Here is a 19137-nt window from a genome sequence, read left to right on the forward strand (position 1 = left end):
TGCCAAGCGTCACGTCTGGAGGAAACCTGGCACCATCCCTACGGTGAAGCATGGTGGTGGCAGCATCATGCTGTGGGGATGTTTTTCAGAGGCAGGGACTTGGAGACTAGTCAGGATCGAGGAAAAGATGAACGGAGCAAAGTACAGAGAGATCCTTGATGAAAACCTGCTCCAGAGCGCTCAGGACCTCAGACTGGGGCGAAGGTTCACCTTCCAAAAGGACAACGACCCTAAGCACAAAGCCAAGACAACGCTTCGGGACAAGTCTCTGAATGTTCTTGAGTGGCCCAGCCAAAGCCCAGACTTTAACCAGATCGAACATCTCTGAAGAGTCTTGAAAATAGCTGTGCAGCGACGCTCCCCATCCAACCTGACAGAGCTTGAGAGGATCTGCAGAGGAGAATGGGAGAAACTCCCCAAATACAGGTGTGCCACGCTTGTAGCGTCATACCCAAGAAGACCCAAGGCTGTAATCACTGCCAAAGGTGCTTCAACAAAGTACTGAGTAAAGGGTCTGAATACTTATGTAAATGTGATATTTGCTAACATTTCATAAAAACTGTTTTTGCTTTGTCATTACAGTGAGGGGAAAAAATAGTTGATCCCCTGCTGATTTTGTATGTTTGCCCACTGACAAAGACATGGTCAGTCTATAATTGTAATGGTAGGTTTATTTGAACAGTGAGAGACAGAATAACAACAACAAAATCCAGAAAAACGCATGTCAAAAATGTTATAAATTGATTTGCATTTTAATGAGGGAAATTAGTATTTGACCCCTCTGCAAGACATGACTTAGTACTTGGTGGCAAAACCCTTGTTGGCAATCACTGAGGTCAGACGTTTCTTGTAGTTGACCACCAGGTTTGCACACATCTCAGGAGGGATTTTGTTCCACTCCTCTTTGCAGATCTTCTCCAAGTCATTAAGGTTTCGATGCTGACGTTTGGCAACTCGAACCTTCAGCTCCCTCCACAGATTTTCTATGGGATTAAGGTGGAGGCTGGCTAGGCCACTCCAGGACCTTAATGTGCTTCTTCTTGAGCCACTCCTTTGTTGCCTTGGCCGTGTGTTTTGGGTCATTGTCATGCTGGAATACCCATCCATGACCCATTTTCAATGCCCTGGCTGAGGGAAGGAGGTTCTCACCCAAGATTTGACGGTACATGGCCCCGTCAATCTTCCCTTTGATGCGGTGAAGTTGTCCTGTCCCCTTAGCAGAAAAACACCCCCAAAGCATAATATTTCCACCTCCATGTTTGACGGTGAGGATGGTGTTCTTGGGGTCATAGGCAGCAATCCTCCTTCTCCAAACACGGCGAGTTGAGTTGATGCCAAAGAGCTCGATTTTGGTCTCATCTGACCACAACACTTTCACCCAGTTCTCCTCTGAATCATTCAGATGTTCATTGGCAAACTTCAGACGGGCCTGTATATGTGCATTCTTGAGCAGGGGGACCTTGCGGGCGCTGCAGGATTTCAGTCCTTCACGGCATAGTGTGTTACCAATTGTTTTCTTGGTGACTATGGTCCCAGCTGCCTTGAGATCATTGACAATATCCTCCCGTGTAGTTCTGGGCTGATTCCTCACCATTCTCATGATCATTGCAACTCCACGAGGTGAGATCTTGCATGGAGCCCCAGGCCGAGGGAGATTGACAGTTCTTTTGTGTTTCTTCCATTTGCGAATAATCGCACCAACTGTTGTCACTTTCTCACCAAGCTGCTTGGTGATTGTCTTGTAGCTCATTCCAGCCTTGTGTAGGTCTACAATCTTGTCCCTGACATCCTTGGAGAGCTCTTTGGTCTTGGCCATGGTGGAGAGTTTGGAATCTGATTGATTGATTGCTTCTGTGGACAGGTGTATTTTATACAGGTAACAAGCTGAGATTAGGAGCACTCCCTTTAAGAGTGTGCTCCTAATCTCAGCTCGTTACCTGTATAAAAGACACCTGGGAGCCAGAAATCTTTCTGATTGAGAGGGGGTCAAATACTTATTTCCCTCATTTTATAAAAATTTAACATGCGTTTTTCTGGATTTGTTTGTTGTTATTCTGTCTCTCACTGTTCAAATAAACCTACCATTAAAATTATAGACTGATCATTTCTTTGTCAGTGGGCAAACGTACAAAATCAGCAGGGGATCAAATACATTTTTCCCTCACTGTATGTGTAGATTGATGAGGGGAAAAAACGATTTAATCAATTTTAGAATAAGGCTGTAACGTAACAGTCCCGTGTAGCTCAGTTAGTAGAGCTTGCAACGCCAGGGTTGTGGGTTCGATTCCCACGGGGGACCAGTATGAAAATGTATGCACTCACTAACTGTAAGTCGCTCTGGATAAGAGCGTCTGCTAAATGACTAAAATGTAAATGTAATAAATTTTGGAAAAAGTCAAGGGGTCTGAATACTTTCCGAATCCACTGTACATTTCACATGCTAAATAGTTGCATTTGAAAATGTCAAGTACTCATTAGTAATCGAATACAAACCTTGAATCGAGTACTCGCGCCCAACTCTAGTCTAGAGTTGAAGAAACCTTGTATCCAGAATATAGAAGTTAAACAACTTTTCCTTTTTGTGTCTTGCAGGAACAACATCGAAAATGATGAAGCTTAGAGAGGAGCCCAGCGACTATGCAGACCAGCCCAGAGGGAAGAGTCTGATCAACAACAGCACACTGGTCCCGGTCAAAGGCATCAGCAACCTAGGAAACACCTGCTTCTTTAATGCAGTTATGCAGGTACGGTCATTATGGGATTGGTTTGTGTACCGTAAACATTATGTCACTGGTGAGGCTGCTTATGAAATGCAACCATAGGGATAAGGTAATGTCGAAGAGAGTCTTTACCACTGGTGTAATAAAGGTGTGCTCATGGGGTATCGTCTCCAAAACACATTTTTGTTAATGTCATAGCATTGTGTGTCTTTATTAATGCCAGCATTACAGAAGCCCTGATGAAGGCAGCGTAGCATCGGAGCTACAGTGTGCTGCTTTTCTTTTCAAAGTGTTTTGCTCCACCAGCCAGCAACTAGCTAACCCTGTGGTGTGTTTTCCCGTCTCCTGGCTATATGAAAGCCACAATGGTCAATCTTGATCAGGTGTGCTTCTTAAAGCAGCCCGTTTGTAGAGGGCAACAGAAGTTTCCTTTTCTAAAATGGTAGAGTAGGCTTTAAACCCTATTGCAAGATTTCCATGTGACATCTGTCTAGGGCAGTGGTACCCAAACTGTGGGGGGCGCGAGGGGTCGGCAGGTCCGACTTTCAACTTACTCTTGAAAGTTGAAATAGTAGAATGCACAAGGTGCACTTTCGAAATTGAGTAGTGCATTATCAGTTTTCCTCATGTCAGTCATTGCATACCTTAGAAAACTATTTATAACTTGTCAGAAATGTCCAGATCAACTAGCCCATGTCAGCTAACATGTTTTAGCTAGGTTTGTTAGCCCATAGATGATGTTGTAATGTTTGAGTCACTCAAATATCACATGAATAAACATTAGACATGGCAAAATGTATAGAATTGCAAGAAAATGAGCTTTAAAACGTGCAACATTTTCTCTCCCCCAACAAGAGGGGTGTCAATAGTTTGTGTCATGAACAGTGCTTGTGCCCATAGAAATAGACGTTGCGCGCACGCAGGGGGGCGTGGGATGTACCCCAATTCTGGAAGGGGGGCCTGAGTGAAAAGGTTTGGGAACCCCTGGTCTAGGGAATAGTGTACTGTAAACATGGTGGCTGGTCAAAGTGGTATGTCAAGTGCTGCTCCTCCCTACAGTAAAATACCATAACATACCAGCCATCAGCAACACATGAAAGGCTTGTATCAACAGGTTCTGCCATAATGCCATCGTCCATTATACATATTTTTTTTTTTATGTCTTTACAATACAGTTGTATAGGCAAGGACAAGTTATGCATATATAGTACAAGGGTATTTTAAATGCATATGTGTGACTCATCTATCCACACGAGAATAGGACTGGTATGGAGCACATTCTCTAAGGTGCATTGTGTGTTGGCTGTCTGCTCTTGGGGATTTGAAACGTACAATCCCTTCCCGTTTTCCGCCATTTTGTTAATCACCTTCTGGAGCGCTCTCATGATTGAAACCAGACCGAACATTCTTTCTTTACATGTTTTTTTTTCTCTCTTTCTATTCTCATTGTCTCCTTCAAAATTGCAATTTTGCTGGTGAAACAACATAATTGTCTGAGAAAAAGCTCACACTACTGAAGCCATTGTGTATTTTCCATAGCAACTGTCTTCATTGCCAGGATGTGACAAAACAACTGTCGTTTGAAAGGGAAGAAAGAGATGCTGCAGTAATATGATGGGACAATGGTGGCTCTGGGTTATCCTTTCTGTGTTTCAGTCACAGCTCATCGTTTCTTTGGAAAGGGCTTTTTTAGCATAATGATATTTAGGCTAACACCTGCCAGTTTCTCAGAATGAATAGAGATTTTTCAATTGTAGACCAGTTTTACCAATCATTTTTTTTGCATTTGTAATATTTTTCTGTTTTTATTATTTTTTGTGAAGAGATGATGAAATAAAAAGGAAGAAGTGCAGGAAGATGTTCATTCATGATTCTTCTAACTGATAAGAAAATATTCTGTCCTGTCCATGCAGATGAAAACGATGATGACTAGATTCATGTGAATGCGTTAATAATGGCTGATTTCTGTCCATCAGAATCTGTCCCAGACTCACATGCTGAACGACCTGATACAGGATGTGAAGGAGAAGGGACACAAGCTGAAGATCTGCCCCCCTGCTGAGTCAAACGTGGTACGTTCCACCATCAAAAACCTCTCCCTCATCCACTTGGTATAGTCCAGTCCCCTTTAATCCTGTCCAGTCCACCACTATAGTCTTATACTGTACATGGCACAGGAAGCCACTTAGTACTGTCTATATGGGTGGTTCTTTTTATTATTAGCATAACAGGCTATCGTAAATAACCCTTGAGTCATGTTGTAGCCCTCCCCCAATGTCTCCAGTCATCTGTAAAATGCAGTCAAGCCCATTCAGCTTCTCCATGGTAGTGCAACACTCTGTATGAAATACATGCCTTGTCTAACACTCATATGTTTGCTCGCTCTCTCGCTCTCTCCTTTCCTGTGGTTGTCCTTCAGGGGGCGTTGACGGTGACCCTGCCCAGCCCGGAGCCCCTGACCTCGGCCATGTTCCTCTTCCTACACAGCATGAAGGAGTCTGGGAAGGGCCCTGTCAACCCCAAGATCCTTTTTAACCAGCTCTGCCAGAAGTAAGAATCTACATTGTTCTGCATTTGTCTTTATTTTATGTATTGGCCATCTCACAGCATTGGTGTTGATTGGGCCGGAACCCGGTATAGGCTATTGTATAGCCATGGGTGTGGACTTGACCTACTTCCTGAGCTGGTCCATACTAAAAGATAGTAATGAAAATAACATATGTGGGCTGCCCTGTAGGGTGCCAGAGGAGGCACTACAGACCTGTAAAAGGTTGGCTAAGCTTTCATAACTATATTCTCTTTCATCGTGTACTAATAACAAACTTGATCACCAAGAGATATCAATCGTTTTTGTTACCATCAATTCTTCCTTACTTGAGTGATGAAATCACCACTGCGCAACATTGCGCTGTGGTTACGGCATCAGCGGTGCATCAATGTTAGCCACACAGCCTCATGTGCAGACAAGCTGCCCCACTCCCAAGGTTAGAGGTCACCGTGCCCCAACTGGTCTGGCGCTTCTCCATCGCCGTAGCAACAGTCAACCACGCAGTACAGGCAGGGTCCACAGCTTTTACCTGCCCTATTGTCAAGCTGCCATGGCGAACACTTCAGAGAAGAGGTTTTCTCAACCTGCTGGACTCTACCAGCACCTGGTCCATCCAGTTTTCAGTCCACCCTGCTCCCCAACGCTGGTCAACACTAAACCCATTAACACCAGTACCCACTCCACACAGAACACATAGTAGACCTCACTGCACAAAATGGCTCTGATGCACTCTGCTTCCAGCTGCAATCAAAACAGCATGGCATGTCCTTGTTCTCTTTAACACGCTGCACCACCTGTGTTCGTGTTTGAACCTGAGCGTGGTAAACCAGCTGCTTGGCTGGCCCGGCCAGCCCTCCCAGTTTCATGATGAACGCTTATGAACACGGGGCTCTTTGAACATGCTGAGCGGTTGGTTAGGTCTCTCTTTGAACGTGTGGTGAATGGTTGGTTGGCTCTTGTTGTTGGAACATGGTGAACGGCTGGTTTGGCCCAGGCTGGCTGTAGTGTGTGGGGCCTGTTGGGTTAGGTAGGACCGGGCTCTGTACAGTTGGCTGTGTCTGGGTGGGATGGGGAACGTTCGGGTGGCTGGAGCGCAGAGCCTGTCAGCCGGCTGGGTGCCTCTGGTGTGTCCAGGTACCCGGCCTTCCAGGTGCGTGTGAGTGTGAGAGCAATGCCACCCCTCACCTGGTACCACCTCACCCCGCAGCGCACATGCACTCAGCCGGGTGTACACATAGACACAGCACGCATGCACACACACACGTACACCAACACACATTCACCCGGTAGACCTCATTTCATGCCCTTCCTCACGCTCACATGCACACGCATTCCTTAAATCAAACCCTTCTTCCATGCACACATTCACTCGACACATACACATACAAATGCACATGCTACGCACCTCATCCTATGTTTCTACCCACACATATGATTTGCCATCGCACTCCCATCCTTCACAAACAATCTCTACATCTCTCTCCTCATTCTGTCTGTAACTGCAAGGTCAAGAGTCACTCCTCTATACAGGGACATTCTCCTGATGCTGTTTATGATATTTCTCCTGCAGCGTGTTGACCTTCGGAATGGCTAAAGCCATATACACACTAGGCTGTGTGCATGTCCAATCCTCGTCTTTATTTCCTGAGCTCTCCTAGCTCAGTGGTGTGTTGCCGGCCCTGACCTGGGAACGTGCACCCTAGTGCTTAACAACACACAGGCTGGTTAAAGGGGCTACTTGGGTAGGACTCCACGGTGTGTGTGTGTGTTTCTTTCTTTGGTATTAGAGGCAGATTGAGCCTAGTGTGTTGTGTTCACCCTTGACCAGCTGAGTCAGTCCCTGCCTGGCCTGCCCGTCTGGCTGCCCCTCTATACCCAACGCCAGGCCCCCTGTGCCAGCTGGACGGGTCAGGCTCGGACCAGCGCCAGGCCCAGTGGTTTGGAGGGTCAACACCACACACTGTTTCTGGTGCCAGTGAGAGACTCAGCTTGTACCCAGACCCGCCACTAGGCCTATGCTGCTGTGGTGGGGGATGTGTGTATGGTGCACGAGAGGAAAAAGCTCTACCAAAAAAAACGTTTATTCTCAAATCATACAAATTGTCATACGACTTTGGGCATTCATTAAAGCTTCATCTAGAGAATATTATGTATGCTTACACAGGAACACTCTTTTACCCCCCATTTTCCTTACACTAGCATTCAGTTATAAAATAACACACACAAAATACGAAAACACACTTGCACAAATGCACTCTGCAAACACACACACACATACACAATGACTGACCTTCTTTCATGACTTCTAGGCTATTTCTACCAACCTGTGTGTACATCCAACGCAGTAGGAAAATAGCAGGGTACAACAATGAGCCACATCTCTAGCAGGCAGCCACACAAAGGCACATGGCCACACAGGTCTGTACATGCATGGAAGATCTCCTGCTGCTTAAGAATTGAAGAACAGGCATTCTCGCAAGGAAGGTCATATTCAGCTGGTCTCACAATGCCTGATAAATAATGTCCACATAGCTGCAGCTGCCTATACAAGGCATTCATTCGATTTCTGATGTTACATATCACACTTTTGTCTGTCCTTGTGAGGAATAGTCTATATGTGAATGAATGAAAAGAGTCAATACACTCAAATGTAGAGCGGTGGATAAAAAGCTGCATTCAACAATGTGAGAATGGCAGAAGAGCGAGACCTTGCTAAGAAATAGGCCTACACTTATTAAAAGGAATGGCTTTCATAAATGATTGCTTGTGGGACTGTGAATGTGATTACATACGAGGCAGGGTGTTCTATATGTCAAATAAGTGTTGATTCTTATGTTATAAATGTGTTTTTGCATGCATAATAGATTCGTGTTTTTACATGCTTATGCTGGATAGATAAGTGGCTTTTATCATGTAAATATGTGTGTCAATGTGAAAGTGACTCAATGTATATGATTTATATTTTGTATTGAAAGTGTTTGTGAGTGTGTGTGGCCGTGTGTGTGCGCCCCTCTGCCTGTCGAGGTAGTGCAGCGTGCCGGGGTTGCCTTGCGTCTGTTACTAACTCATCCGCTGTTAATTGTGTTAGCACCGCAGCTGTCTGCATTGGTCAGGGCCAGATTGGGAGCAGCGCTACAGGGCCCTTCTGCCTCTCTTCCACTGGGATGAGCTTCCAGACAGCCCCGTTCCCACTGATCCCATTGGAGCTGCTCGTCTGCCTCTCACCCGTCGCTGCTCCGTGCTCCTCTCCCGGAAAAAATACCCCAAGACTGCTGCGTGCCTCTGTCTGTCTGTCTTTTAATCTCAATTATCACTATGTGCCAACCAGATACTGTACCAGTCCAACCCGCTTTGTGTTCGAGCTGTTAGATAAGCAGAGTTGGGGATGAGTGTGTTTGGCATGCATGCTTGATAAAAAGCCGAATTCCTACTATAATCCCCATTGTAATTCCCACTTCAGTTCAATTTCTTTTTTACACTTCCTTTACACAGGATACAAAAGAGGTGGCAAGCTAACAGCTCAAGTATTAAGACAAGTTGGTCATATGATAAGAAAACATTCTTTAAAACCCAACACTCATTTTGTACACATTTGAAGGAAGATATTCCATTATATGTTTTGGCATCTTTAAAGGGGATGAAATGAGGGACATATGTGATCCCCCCTCCGCCCCCCTTGCGTGTGGCAGAGAGAGGGCAAAGGGACAGAGGTAGAGAAGGGGGGCTGAGTTGGTCCTCTAGACCTCCTGCTCATGACCTGTGTTGGGGGCAGGTGGCCATTCGTCTCTCCCCCAGCTCCAGTCACTCATTCTGGGGCTAGACGTCAACATCCATCACCACATGGCAGAGATTATCCAGACTGTAGGCCCATCCACTCTGCTACCAGTTAGAGGATGAATACCTCTGTTCTGATTGGGTCTGGGAGCTCGCCAAGAGGAATTGTTCACCAGTTCAAAGGGTAAATCGTTTGGTTTCGTTTGCATTGCAGGCCAATCTGGACGGGTCATTGGTCTGTATGTAGAGAGGATATGACATCGGATCAGGATGCTATACCTGGGACAATGAAGCCCCTAAAATGCCTTTTAGGAGGACACATTTCTCTGTGGAGAGCTGCTCAGGGGTGTTATAAAGTACATGTAGTACCAGTATTCCAGTTATCCAGTTATCAAGACTGGTGAACACTAGATGGTCAGATGCTAGACTGGTATCAAAGAGGCAACGAATGTACTTGCCCTCCTCTCTGACCCTGTGCACTCAGATAGCATTGGCTTAGCAGTGGTCTGTGGTCCTCTCAGGTCAGCTGCATGTTGTCCTGCCAGCCTGTCAGGCCAACCTGTTCTATGGCTGTGTGGCTGGCGCTGCCCAACAGGTTGTGGTGGTGGCTCTGGCCCTGGCTGCCCATCTGGCCCTAACATCTGTCCCTACATCTGTCCTGCTGTGGCCAGGGACAGGCTCAAGGAGAGCCCCCTCTACGAGCGCTGGTGCGTGAACACGCAGGATGTCCACTGGCACCATCGCCATACATTTTCACCCTTAGCTACATGTACTGCTGGCGAATGATAATGATGGGAGATATGTGTACTCTAGACAGTAAAGTGCTTTCTATTAAAGACATTCTGAATTGGCTTACACAGTAGTCTGTTGGTAAGCCCAGAAATACCATAGAGCTCCATCGCTAACACCCATTTTCACCTGCAATGTCAAATTTCATTTGCAAATACTTGCACAAGTCTAACAATTAGCCACATAAATAAAGAAATTCTCACGTAAACATCAAATAATGAATGTACAGTTGAAGTCGGAAGTTTACATACCTTTAGCCAAATAAATTTAAACTCAGTTTTTCACAATTCCTGACATTTAATCCTAGTAAAAATTATCTGTCTTAGGTCAGTTAGGATCACCACTTTATTTTAAGAATGTGAAATGTCAGAATAATAGTAGAAAGAATGATTTATTTCAGCTTTTATTTCTTTCATCACATTCCCAGTGGGTCAGAAGTTTACATACACTCAATTAGTATTTGGTAGTATTGTCTTTAAATTGTTTAACTTGGGTCAAACGTTTCGGGTAGCTTTCCACAAGCTTCCCACAATAAGTTGGGTGAATTTTGGCCCATTCCTCCTGACAGAGCTGGTGTAACTGAGTCAGGTTTGTAGGCCTCCTTGCTTGCAAACGCTTTTTCAGTTCTGCCCACACATTTTCTATAGGATTGAGGTCAGGGCTTTGTGATGGCCACTCCAATACCTTGACTTTGTTGTCCTTAAGCCATTTTGCCACAACTTTGGAAGTATGCTTGGAGTCATTGTCCATTTGGAAGACCCATTTGCGACCAAGCTTTAACTTTCTGACTGATGTCTTGAGATGTTGCTTCAATATATCCACATAATTTTCCTTCCTCATGATGCCATCTATTTTGTGAAGTGCACCAGTCCCTCCTGCAGCAAAGCACCCCCACAGCATGATGCTGCCACCCCCGTGCTTCACGGTTGGGATGGTGTTCTTCGGCTTGCAAGCAACCCCCTTTTTCCTCCAAACATAACTATGGTCATTATAGCCAAACAGTTCTATTTTTGTTTCATCAGACCAGAGGACATTTCTCCAAAAAGTACGATCTTTGTCCCCATGTGCAGTTGCAAACCGTAGACTGGATTTTTTATGGCGGTTTTAGAGCAGTGGCTTCTTGCTTGCTGAGCGGCCTTTCCGGTTATGTCGATATAGGACTCGTTTTACTGTGGATATAGATACTTTTGTACCTGTTTCCTCCAGCATCTTCAGAAGGTCCTTTGCTGTTGTTCTGGGATTGATTTGCACTTTTCGCACCAAAGTACGTTCATCTCTAGGAGACAGAACGTGTCTCCTTCCTGAGCACTATGATGGCTGCGTGGTCCCATGGTGTTTATACTTGCGTACTATTGTTGGTACAGATGAACGTGGTACCTTCAGGCGTTTGGAAGTTGCTCCCAAGGATGAACCAGACTTGTGGAGGTCTACAAAAAAGATTCTGAGGTCTTGGCTGATTTCTTTTGATTTTCCCATGATGTCAAGCAAAGAGGCACTGAGTTTGAAGGTAGGCCTTGAAATACATCCACAGGTACACCTCCAATTGACTCAAATGATGTCAATTAGCCTATCAGAAGCTTCTAAAGCCATGACATCATTTTCTGTAATTTTCCAAGCTGTTTAAAGGCACAGTCAACTTAGTGTATGTAAACTTCTGACCCACTGGAATTGTGATACAGTGAATTATAAGTGAAATAATCTGTCTGTAAACAATTGTTGGAAAGATTACTTGTGTCATGCACAAAGTAGATGTCCTAACCGACTTGCCAAAACTATAGTTTGTTAACAAGAAATTTGTGGAGGGGTTGAAAAACGAGTTTTAATGACTCCAACCTAAGTGTATGTAAACTTACGACTTCAACTGTATGTCATTGTTATAGGAGACACCTTTAACAAAGTCAGTCATCTTCTTTACTTGGAATCTTGCTTAACACATGAAGGCAGAAGGAGGTCATTGTCTGGGTATGCATCTATATTTGTGTGTGTGACCCTAACTGGTTTAATGAAAGCTGTGGGAATGAAACAATGGCTGCCTTTAAGCACCAGAAAGCTGCAGAGAGGAGAGGAAGTTGAACGGATGAAGCAACGAAAAATGTCTTTGAGAAAAAATAATGGCCATTCTCCACTCTCATTGACGTCTCTGTATGCACTATTGATACAGCTGATTGCTTTATGCATGTGGTTGATTGCTTTGTGCATGCTTGTCTGAGTGTGTGGGCGGGTGTGTGTTTGTGTACCAATGATTTGTGTTTGCCTGTCATAGATTTACTCATTTTGTAAAATATTATCCATTATCAATAACATACATGTGACAGGTCTAGCTTAGCGGTAGAGTTGCCAGCTTCAGACCACATGTACTGACCCTGGAGACGGTTCGATCCCCTGTCCACCTCTAACTTGCATCCCTCTCAACTGTCTCCCTCTCTCAAGATCTGTCAAAAACATTAAAATACGTCAGGAATGCGGAATTACGTTGTCCTTTGGGGAAATGTTTTTTACACAAGTGTGCGTATGTGTACACATTTGACAAGGGTTCTGTGTGATTGTATGTGTTCTGACTAAGCTGTGTTCTCTCTGTCTCACCAGGGCTCCACGCTTTAAGGGCTACCAGCAGCAGGACAGCCAGGAGCTGCTCCATTACCTACTGGACTCCATGAGAGTAGAGGAGACGAAGGTGAGACTATAGACCCACATTACAAACGCCACATCCTTCTTCCACTCAGCCTAGTACCATGGCTCCCTCTCTGTGCCAGTGGCCGTGTTTGAGATCCACACTGACTGAGCAGACCGACCGATCTACAAATCGAAATGAGTAATTATTTAGGATGCCTTTTTTATTGATTTATTTATTTATATATATATTAATTTTTTTGGTGATCAGTTAGGCGACTGAGCAGAATGTATGCTCTCAAACGCACCCTGTGTCTTGTGTAGTATGAGCATGATGACATAAAGCTGTTACTCTCTATGTCAACAGTGTATATGATACCAGACAGACTCCCAGCAGCCAAGCTACATGTAGGGTGGTGTCCAAGCTAGTAAGAGTACGCAAAAGAACAGGCATTGTTGTGAGTACAATTGAGAAGCACACTTCAATCGCCAATGGAGAGCAGGCTAAAAGCCATGGGAGACAGTGTGCAGGGTTTGGTCTTTGCCTTTGCGCCTCGGCCAGCCATTGTCTTTTAACCTTATGGTGCCATGTTTTCTGGCAAGTGCAGACTGTCGTCCCCCCCGTTCAGGAATTAGGGGGGAGCCCACCACCACCACTATGGGCCCGGCCCAGGGCTGAGTCAGTTGGCCCCTCGGCCCCACCAGTGGCTCAGCCAGCCTCAAAAAGAGAGGAGAGTAGCGGGTGTGGAGTGGTCAGCCCGGGGCCTGGGACAGGGGGACAAGGGTACAGGCTGGGACTCCCCCCCTGGTTCTTTTTAAACTTGTGAACACTGACAGTTGTGCCACTTAGGGGACTTGCAAGTGGCACGGCGGGCGTCATTGTGTGATCTGGGAAACACGCAGCTGTGGGTCGCCCCATTGTGCTGGAGGGTCACCCCCTCCCCCGCTCCAATCAGGGAGTCCGAGAGGGAGGGGTGAAGGGGGAGCTGGCCCTATTCATACGTTCATTATACATACACTCAAACGTAAACACACGCGCACACACACACACGCTTATATGCATTTTACATTTACTGTCTGATGAATTTACAATAAAGTCACATAAATTGACCTGAAAAAAGGTGTAATGGGTTTGCACTCAAAAAGATGTCGCATAAAGCTTACTTCATTATTAAATTCTGTACATTATTTTCACTGCATCAGGGATAGCGTATACAGACGTTTCGGCTTTACAGCCGCCTTCAGTGTGTAGGTACAAAGAACAGCCGATGAGCAGCAGGTGCTTCTAATCAGGGTTGCCACTCATCTGCCATAAATTGATCTGCACAGCATACACAACCTAACAAATATTGTGTACACATAGTAAAAAAATTATGACACTTACACATTTTATTTACTCAAAACAGAATTGTAGATACACTCATCGTGTTTAGTTTGCACCAACTCAAATGTCCTCAACTGCACGGAATCAGCCCAAACAAATGTGCAATAAAACACACACACACACTTTGAGTGAATGGCCATTTCTCCCATAGCCTGTCACCACCAACCTACGAGGCCCAAGTGGTTGTGTTGATTGGCCATTTAGTATCAGAAGTCTAAATATGCTAATCGCACACAGTCAATTATCACCAATTAGCTGAGACGTTAGGTAATGCTCCCTCTCAGGGCATGGCCTGTCCTTCTTGGCCCATCTTCATTTTGTTTCCATCCCTCCACCCTTTCTTTCCTCACCCCCCTTCCCTTACCCTGAGCCCCTCTCAGTCTTGCGTGGGACAGTACACGCTGTTACTTTGGGTAGGGGGGTCCTGCTGGTGATTAATTAGTGTGGGGCTCAGCAGGGTCTGACTGACTAGGGAGAGGGGTACAGGAGGGGTGCAGGGGGGCTACAGAGCTGGGATTAACCAGGCTTTTGACCTAAATAGCCAGTCCAGTGCGTGGGTCCGGGGACAATGGGGGCGACTAGTCGGGTCCACAGACACAGACCACGGCCAATTATCTATTGATTGGTGTTTTACTGTGGCGGTGCCTCTTCACAGCTCTACTCGCCGACACACTCACTGACCATGTCACCTTCAATCACTGCCCACGGCCCCGCCACCGAGACTGTCAGAGACGGCTGGGTGACACACTCCACACATACGCAGTGTACACACACACACACACAAACACACACGGCCGCTGTACACACACGCAGTACCTGCACACCAGCGCACAGTACACACACACACACACACACACACACACAGAGAGCGAGATGCAAGTGTACATTCAGATCTGGAAGAAGTGTGTGTTTGTTTACTAATGTGTATTTACATACACACTATCATTTTTGTAGTGGTTTCAATTCCTTGGCTTCCCATGGTAGCTGTTATATGAATCAGCCTTTGTTGTATAAAACCTACATTTTGTAGTCGCACATTTTTCTATCTACTAAGTGACATTTATATGAGATCAATTTAGTGTTTGACATTCCCAGCGGATCAAAGCGGGCATTCTGAAATCCTTCAACAACCCCACAGAGAAGACTGCAGATGATGAGACCAAACGCCAAGTCAAAGGTTAATGTTCTATTCTGACACAGTAGAATTGACCTAGATCAATAGCCCCATCTTGTGGCAGCTTTATTTACTGTTCAATGGCTTACTATGGAAAAATACCTCAACCACAGGAAACACAGAGCATGTTTCATGAATGAACATAGGCATTGGTTAAAGTACATTTATTCTGAATGATTGTAGCTGAACTTTGTTGTTTTTATTTCCTTTTATCCCAGCATACGGGAAGGAGGGTGTGAAGATGAACTTTGTGGATCGCATCTTTGTGGGGGAGTTGACCAACACCATCATGTGTGAGGAGTGTGAGCATGTAAGTGATTCATTGCCTGTCCATTCTGTTTAAGGTTACTGGAATCTAGGTGCATTTAGGTATGTGTGTGGTCAACCATTGAAGAGTTTGGCTGTATTCCTTAATACTTAATGATGATTAATCATACAGCTACAGTTATAATAATATATGCCATTTAGCAGATGCTTTTATCCAAAGCGACTTAGTCATTCTAAATTCATTTTACGTACAGTGACCCTGGGAATCGAACCCACAATCCTGGTGTTGCAATCGCCATGCTCTACCAAATGAGCCACATGTTTTGTATGTGTCATACACAGTTAAACCATTTAAAAATACTTCTCAATGAGAAGTGTTCATCTTTCTGTAAGGCTATAGTTGTTCCCAGCTGAAAGCCATGCCGTACTTTGATTGTTAGTGATATGGATGCCTGTCCTCTGTCTCCCTCAGATCTCCACAGTGAAGGAAGCCTTCATTGACATCTCCCTGCCCATCATTGAGGAGCGGGTGAGCATATCTTTGCATTAGTTTTGCAATAGTTCCCAGTCCAGAATACTGCTTCTGACATGTTGGTCATATGTGATAAGTGTACAGTATGTTGGTTTCATCTCTGTCTTTGTGTCATGTCCTGGTGCTGTTCAGATGTCCAAGCCGTCCAACACGGGCAGGACTGGGAAGAGCAGTCGGGAGCAAGAAGCTCACGTCTCCCACGGTGACGAGATGCTTTCGGCAGCGCTCAATAAGAACAGCAGAAAACTTAGCGGACAGGTGTGTGTGTTCTTTGTGTCTGTGTGTTAGTGTAGTTTGAGTCAGTGGGTGGGTGTGTTTTGCTGACTGTGTGTGTCTACCTCCCTCAGAAGCAGCAGCAGGGCCGGAAGTCCCCTGGCTCTGTGGAAGAGAAGGGGGCAGACAGCCCCTCGGACCACCCCGAGGAGGAGTCCCCCTCCGTAATGGCCCGTGCCGCTGGAGGTTCCAAAATGGCCGCCACCAGCAGCCTATCGGACGGCAGCGAGAAAGACTCTGGCCCTCAGGACAGCAGCAACGATGCCGACAGCGAAGCCTCAGAGAGCGAGTGGACCCCCCGGCACTCCTCGGGCCACAGCCATGGTGGCAGAGGGACCACCCCTACCCAGTCTCCCACATCCGCTAACCCGTCCGCCCTCTCCCCCAGGACCCAGCAGGTTGGTGCTGTGGAGCAGCTGGTCAGTGCAGTGCATAAGATGAACCTGGGCCCTGGTTCAGGGGACTCACCCTCCACACACTGTCCTGAGGACCAGGGGGAGCCCCAGCCTCAACATCCTCAACAGTCTCCTCACCCCCACCACCAGGGGGCATTCCAGGCCCTGTCCCACAGCTACACGCCCTGCTCCAAGGAATGCTCCGTTCAGTCCTGCCTTCACCAGTTCACCTCGGTGGAGCTGCTGATGGGCAACAACAAGCTGTTGTGCGAGAGCTGCACGGACCGCCGGCAGAAACAACTGCGGAAGAGCACCTCAGCAGGTTATTTAGAACACATACAGCGTTTGAGAGAGAACTTGTGCTGGTTTGAAAGAGAACCACTGTTGTTAAAGACAATTTGTTGAGATCCTGACCTGATAGTGACAGCAGTACGTGATATGGAAATGCATAGCTACTCGGCACCTATCCATGTCACGCATTTACACAGATATTCAAATGCAGACATTTAGGCTACGCTTACTTGTATCAGGCAGAGCAATCATGTATTTGAAAAATTACCATTCACAAAGTGACATTGTGGTGTCTGTATGTGCTTAAAGACAGTGGTCTAAAGTACTTAAGTTATTTTTTAGGGTATCTGAACATTACTTTACTATTTAGATTTTTGACTACTTTTACTCCACTACATTCCTATGGAAAATAATGTGCTTTTTACTCCATACATTTTCCCTGACACCCAAAAGTACTCATTACATTGCGAATGCTTAGCAGGACTGGAAAATGGTTAATATAAGGAATGTGGAATGATTTATACTTTTACACTTAAGTATATTTTAGCAATTACATTTACTTTGGATACTTAAAAATATTTAAAACCATATACTTTTAGACTTTTACTCAAGTAGTATTTTACTGTGTGACTTTCACTTTTACTTGAGTAATTTTTTATTAAGGTATTATTACTTTTACTCAAGTATGACAATTGGGTACTTTTTGCACCACTGCTTACAGAGAAGAAGTCTGACAGGGTGTACACCAGCGCTCGCAAACAGATGCTGATCTCTTCGCTGCCCCCGGTGGTCACTCTGCACCTCAAACGCTTCCATCAGGTTAGCATATTATTTCATGCGTTATTGTACACATCTTTACGTTATATATATGATATATCATGTTCATGTGAATTACGTTGTGTTCTCCTGTTTATCTAAATTGTGGTCATGGTGTAGGCTATTACTGTGTCTTATTGTGTATCGATATATTTGAGGTTAATTGTGATTTTGATTGTGTGTGTGTGAAGGCAGGGATGAACCTACGAAAAGTCAACCGTCACGTCAACTTCCCTCTCATCCTGGACCTGGCTCCGTTCTGCTCGGCATCCTGCAAGGTACTTACTCTTCTTCACGCGAAAACAGGGACAATATCTTTACTAAAAACCTTACACTGAAATTAATATGGGTCCATGGACACTGTAGCTCATGTATTTGTGCTTGTTATGAATGGTTGAAAAGATACAAATAGCTTAGATGCTCCTGTTTCTGTCTGAGCTCTTGGCACTGCTCAATGCCTCATCCTGAGTTAATTTGTGTGTGTTTCTATTTGGGCAGAACCTGGTGGCGGGGGAGCGTGTGCTCTACAACCTGTATGGCATCGTCGAACACAGTGGGTCGATGCGCGGGGGCCACTACACAGCGTACGTAAAGGTCCGCTCGCCCCAGAGGAGAACCGAGCAGCCACAGCGCAGAAACCTGGCAGGTAAGAACTGTCTCTTTCTGTCTGTCCATAAAATACTCTATTCCTTTAGCGATTTTGTCTTAAGAGTCTATGTCAATACGTTTACATAAAAAAATATATATATATCGACCAAAGCATGGAATTGTATGATTGTAAAAAGTATGTGTGTGAAGGCCTATATTTGTGTGAAGGCCTCACTCCGTGTAACCTTGAAGGCGGTATTTATGAGAGAAAAAGCGCTGTAGTGAATATAGATGTCCGGCGTTATATAGATGTATTTTCTCCTTTCCCCACTCAAGGAGAGCGCCTGCCATTCAGCGACGCTCAACTGTAATGAAAAGGTCTTTATGACAGAGGTCTGTGTGAGCAGTTGTCCTCGCTGGTAATTAACTAGTATAGAACTTGAGGTGACATTGTCTTGGCAGCATTGGTGAGCCACCATAGAGAGGTCAGAGGGGCCTCGGTAACCACTGATAGAGTTTGTCTCCATCAAATGGCAACGCCGCTGTCGCCTACCCTCCTTTCCTCATGTCAACACATCCCTTCTTACAACGCTCATCTTTGTTTCCTCTCATTTTCTTCTCATTGCTTTTCCTTTTCTCTTTCGCTTCAATACATGTTTTCCTCACCCTGCTGTAACCTTCCATCAGGTAAATGCTGAAATACACTACACGATCTTTGCCCGGTCTACGGGCTCTAACCATCGGAGAACCTCTCACATTTAACGATTCAGTCAAGCCAAATCGTAGTGTACACCTGGCGGTCTCCACAGCAGTACGATTGGAAAACTCACACTTGCCGATAATTGCCTGATTTACGTCCAAATATATTAAACATATTTGAAAATTATCGGGACACCGTAAGTGCCTGTGAGAGCCATCAACCGCAAATGGGGTATGCGCTTACACGTTACGGGCTGCAGCGTTACGTTTTACTACG

The 19137-nt window shown here is 45.4% G+C and overlaps 1 protein-coding gene across 1 annotated transcript in view; it reads left to right on the forward strand.

Annotated features, from left to right (window-relative positions):
- Positions 1-19137, forward strand: part of LOC311140710 (ubiquitin carboxyl-terminal hydrolase 45-like) — a 37431-nt gene that overhangs the window by 17098 nt on the left and 1196 nt on the right. Inside the window, exons 6-17 of the mRNA XM_084175894.1 lie at positions 2593-2744; positions 4697-4792; positions 5140-5270; positions 12418-12505; positions 14921-15002; positions 15218-15309; positions 15739-15795; positions 15931-16056; positions 16146-16788; positions 17479-17576; positions 17765-17851; positions 18072-18219. Coding sequence (XP_084032020.1) covers positions 2593-2744; positions 4697-4792; positions 5140-5270; positions 12418-12505; positions 14921-15002; positions 15218-15309; positions 15739-15795; positions 15931-16056; positions 16146-16788; positions 17479-17576; positions 17765-17851; positions 18072-18219 — 1800 coding nt within the window. The remainder of the gene's footprint in view (positions 1-2592; positions 2745-4696; positions 4793-5139; positions 5271-12417; positions 12506-14920; positions 15003-15217; positions 15310-15738; positions 15796-15930; positions 16057-16145; positions 16789-17478; positions 17577-17764; positions 17852-18071; positions 18220-19137) is intronic.

This window comes from Coregonus lavaretus, assembly GCF_964263955.1.
Source record: "Coregonus lavaretus genome assembly, chromosome: 13".
NCBI classification, from domain to species: domain Eukaryota; kingdom Metazoa; phylum Chordata; class Actinopteri; order Salmoniformes; family Salmonidae; genus Coregonus; species Coregonus lavaretus.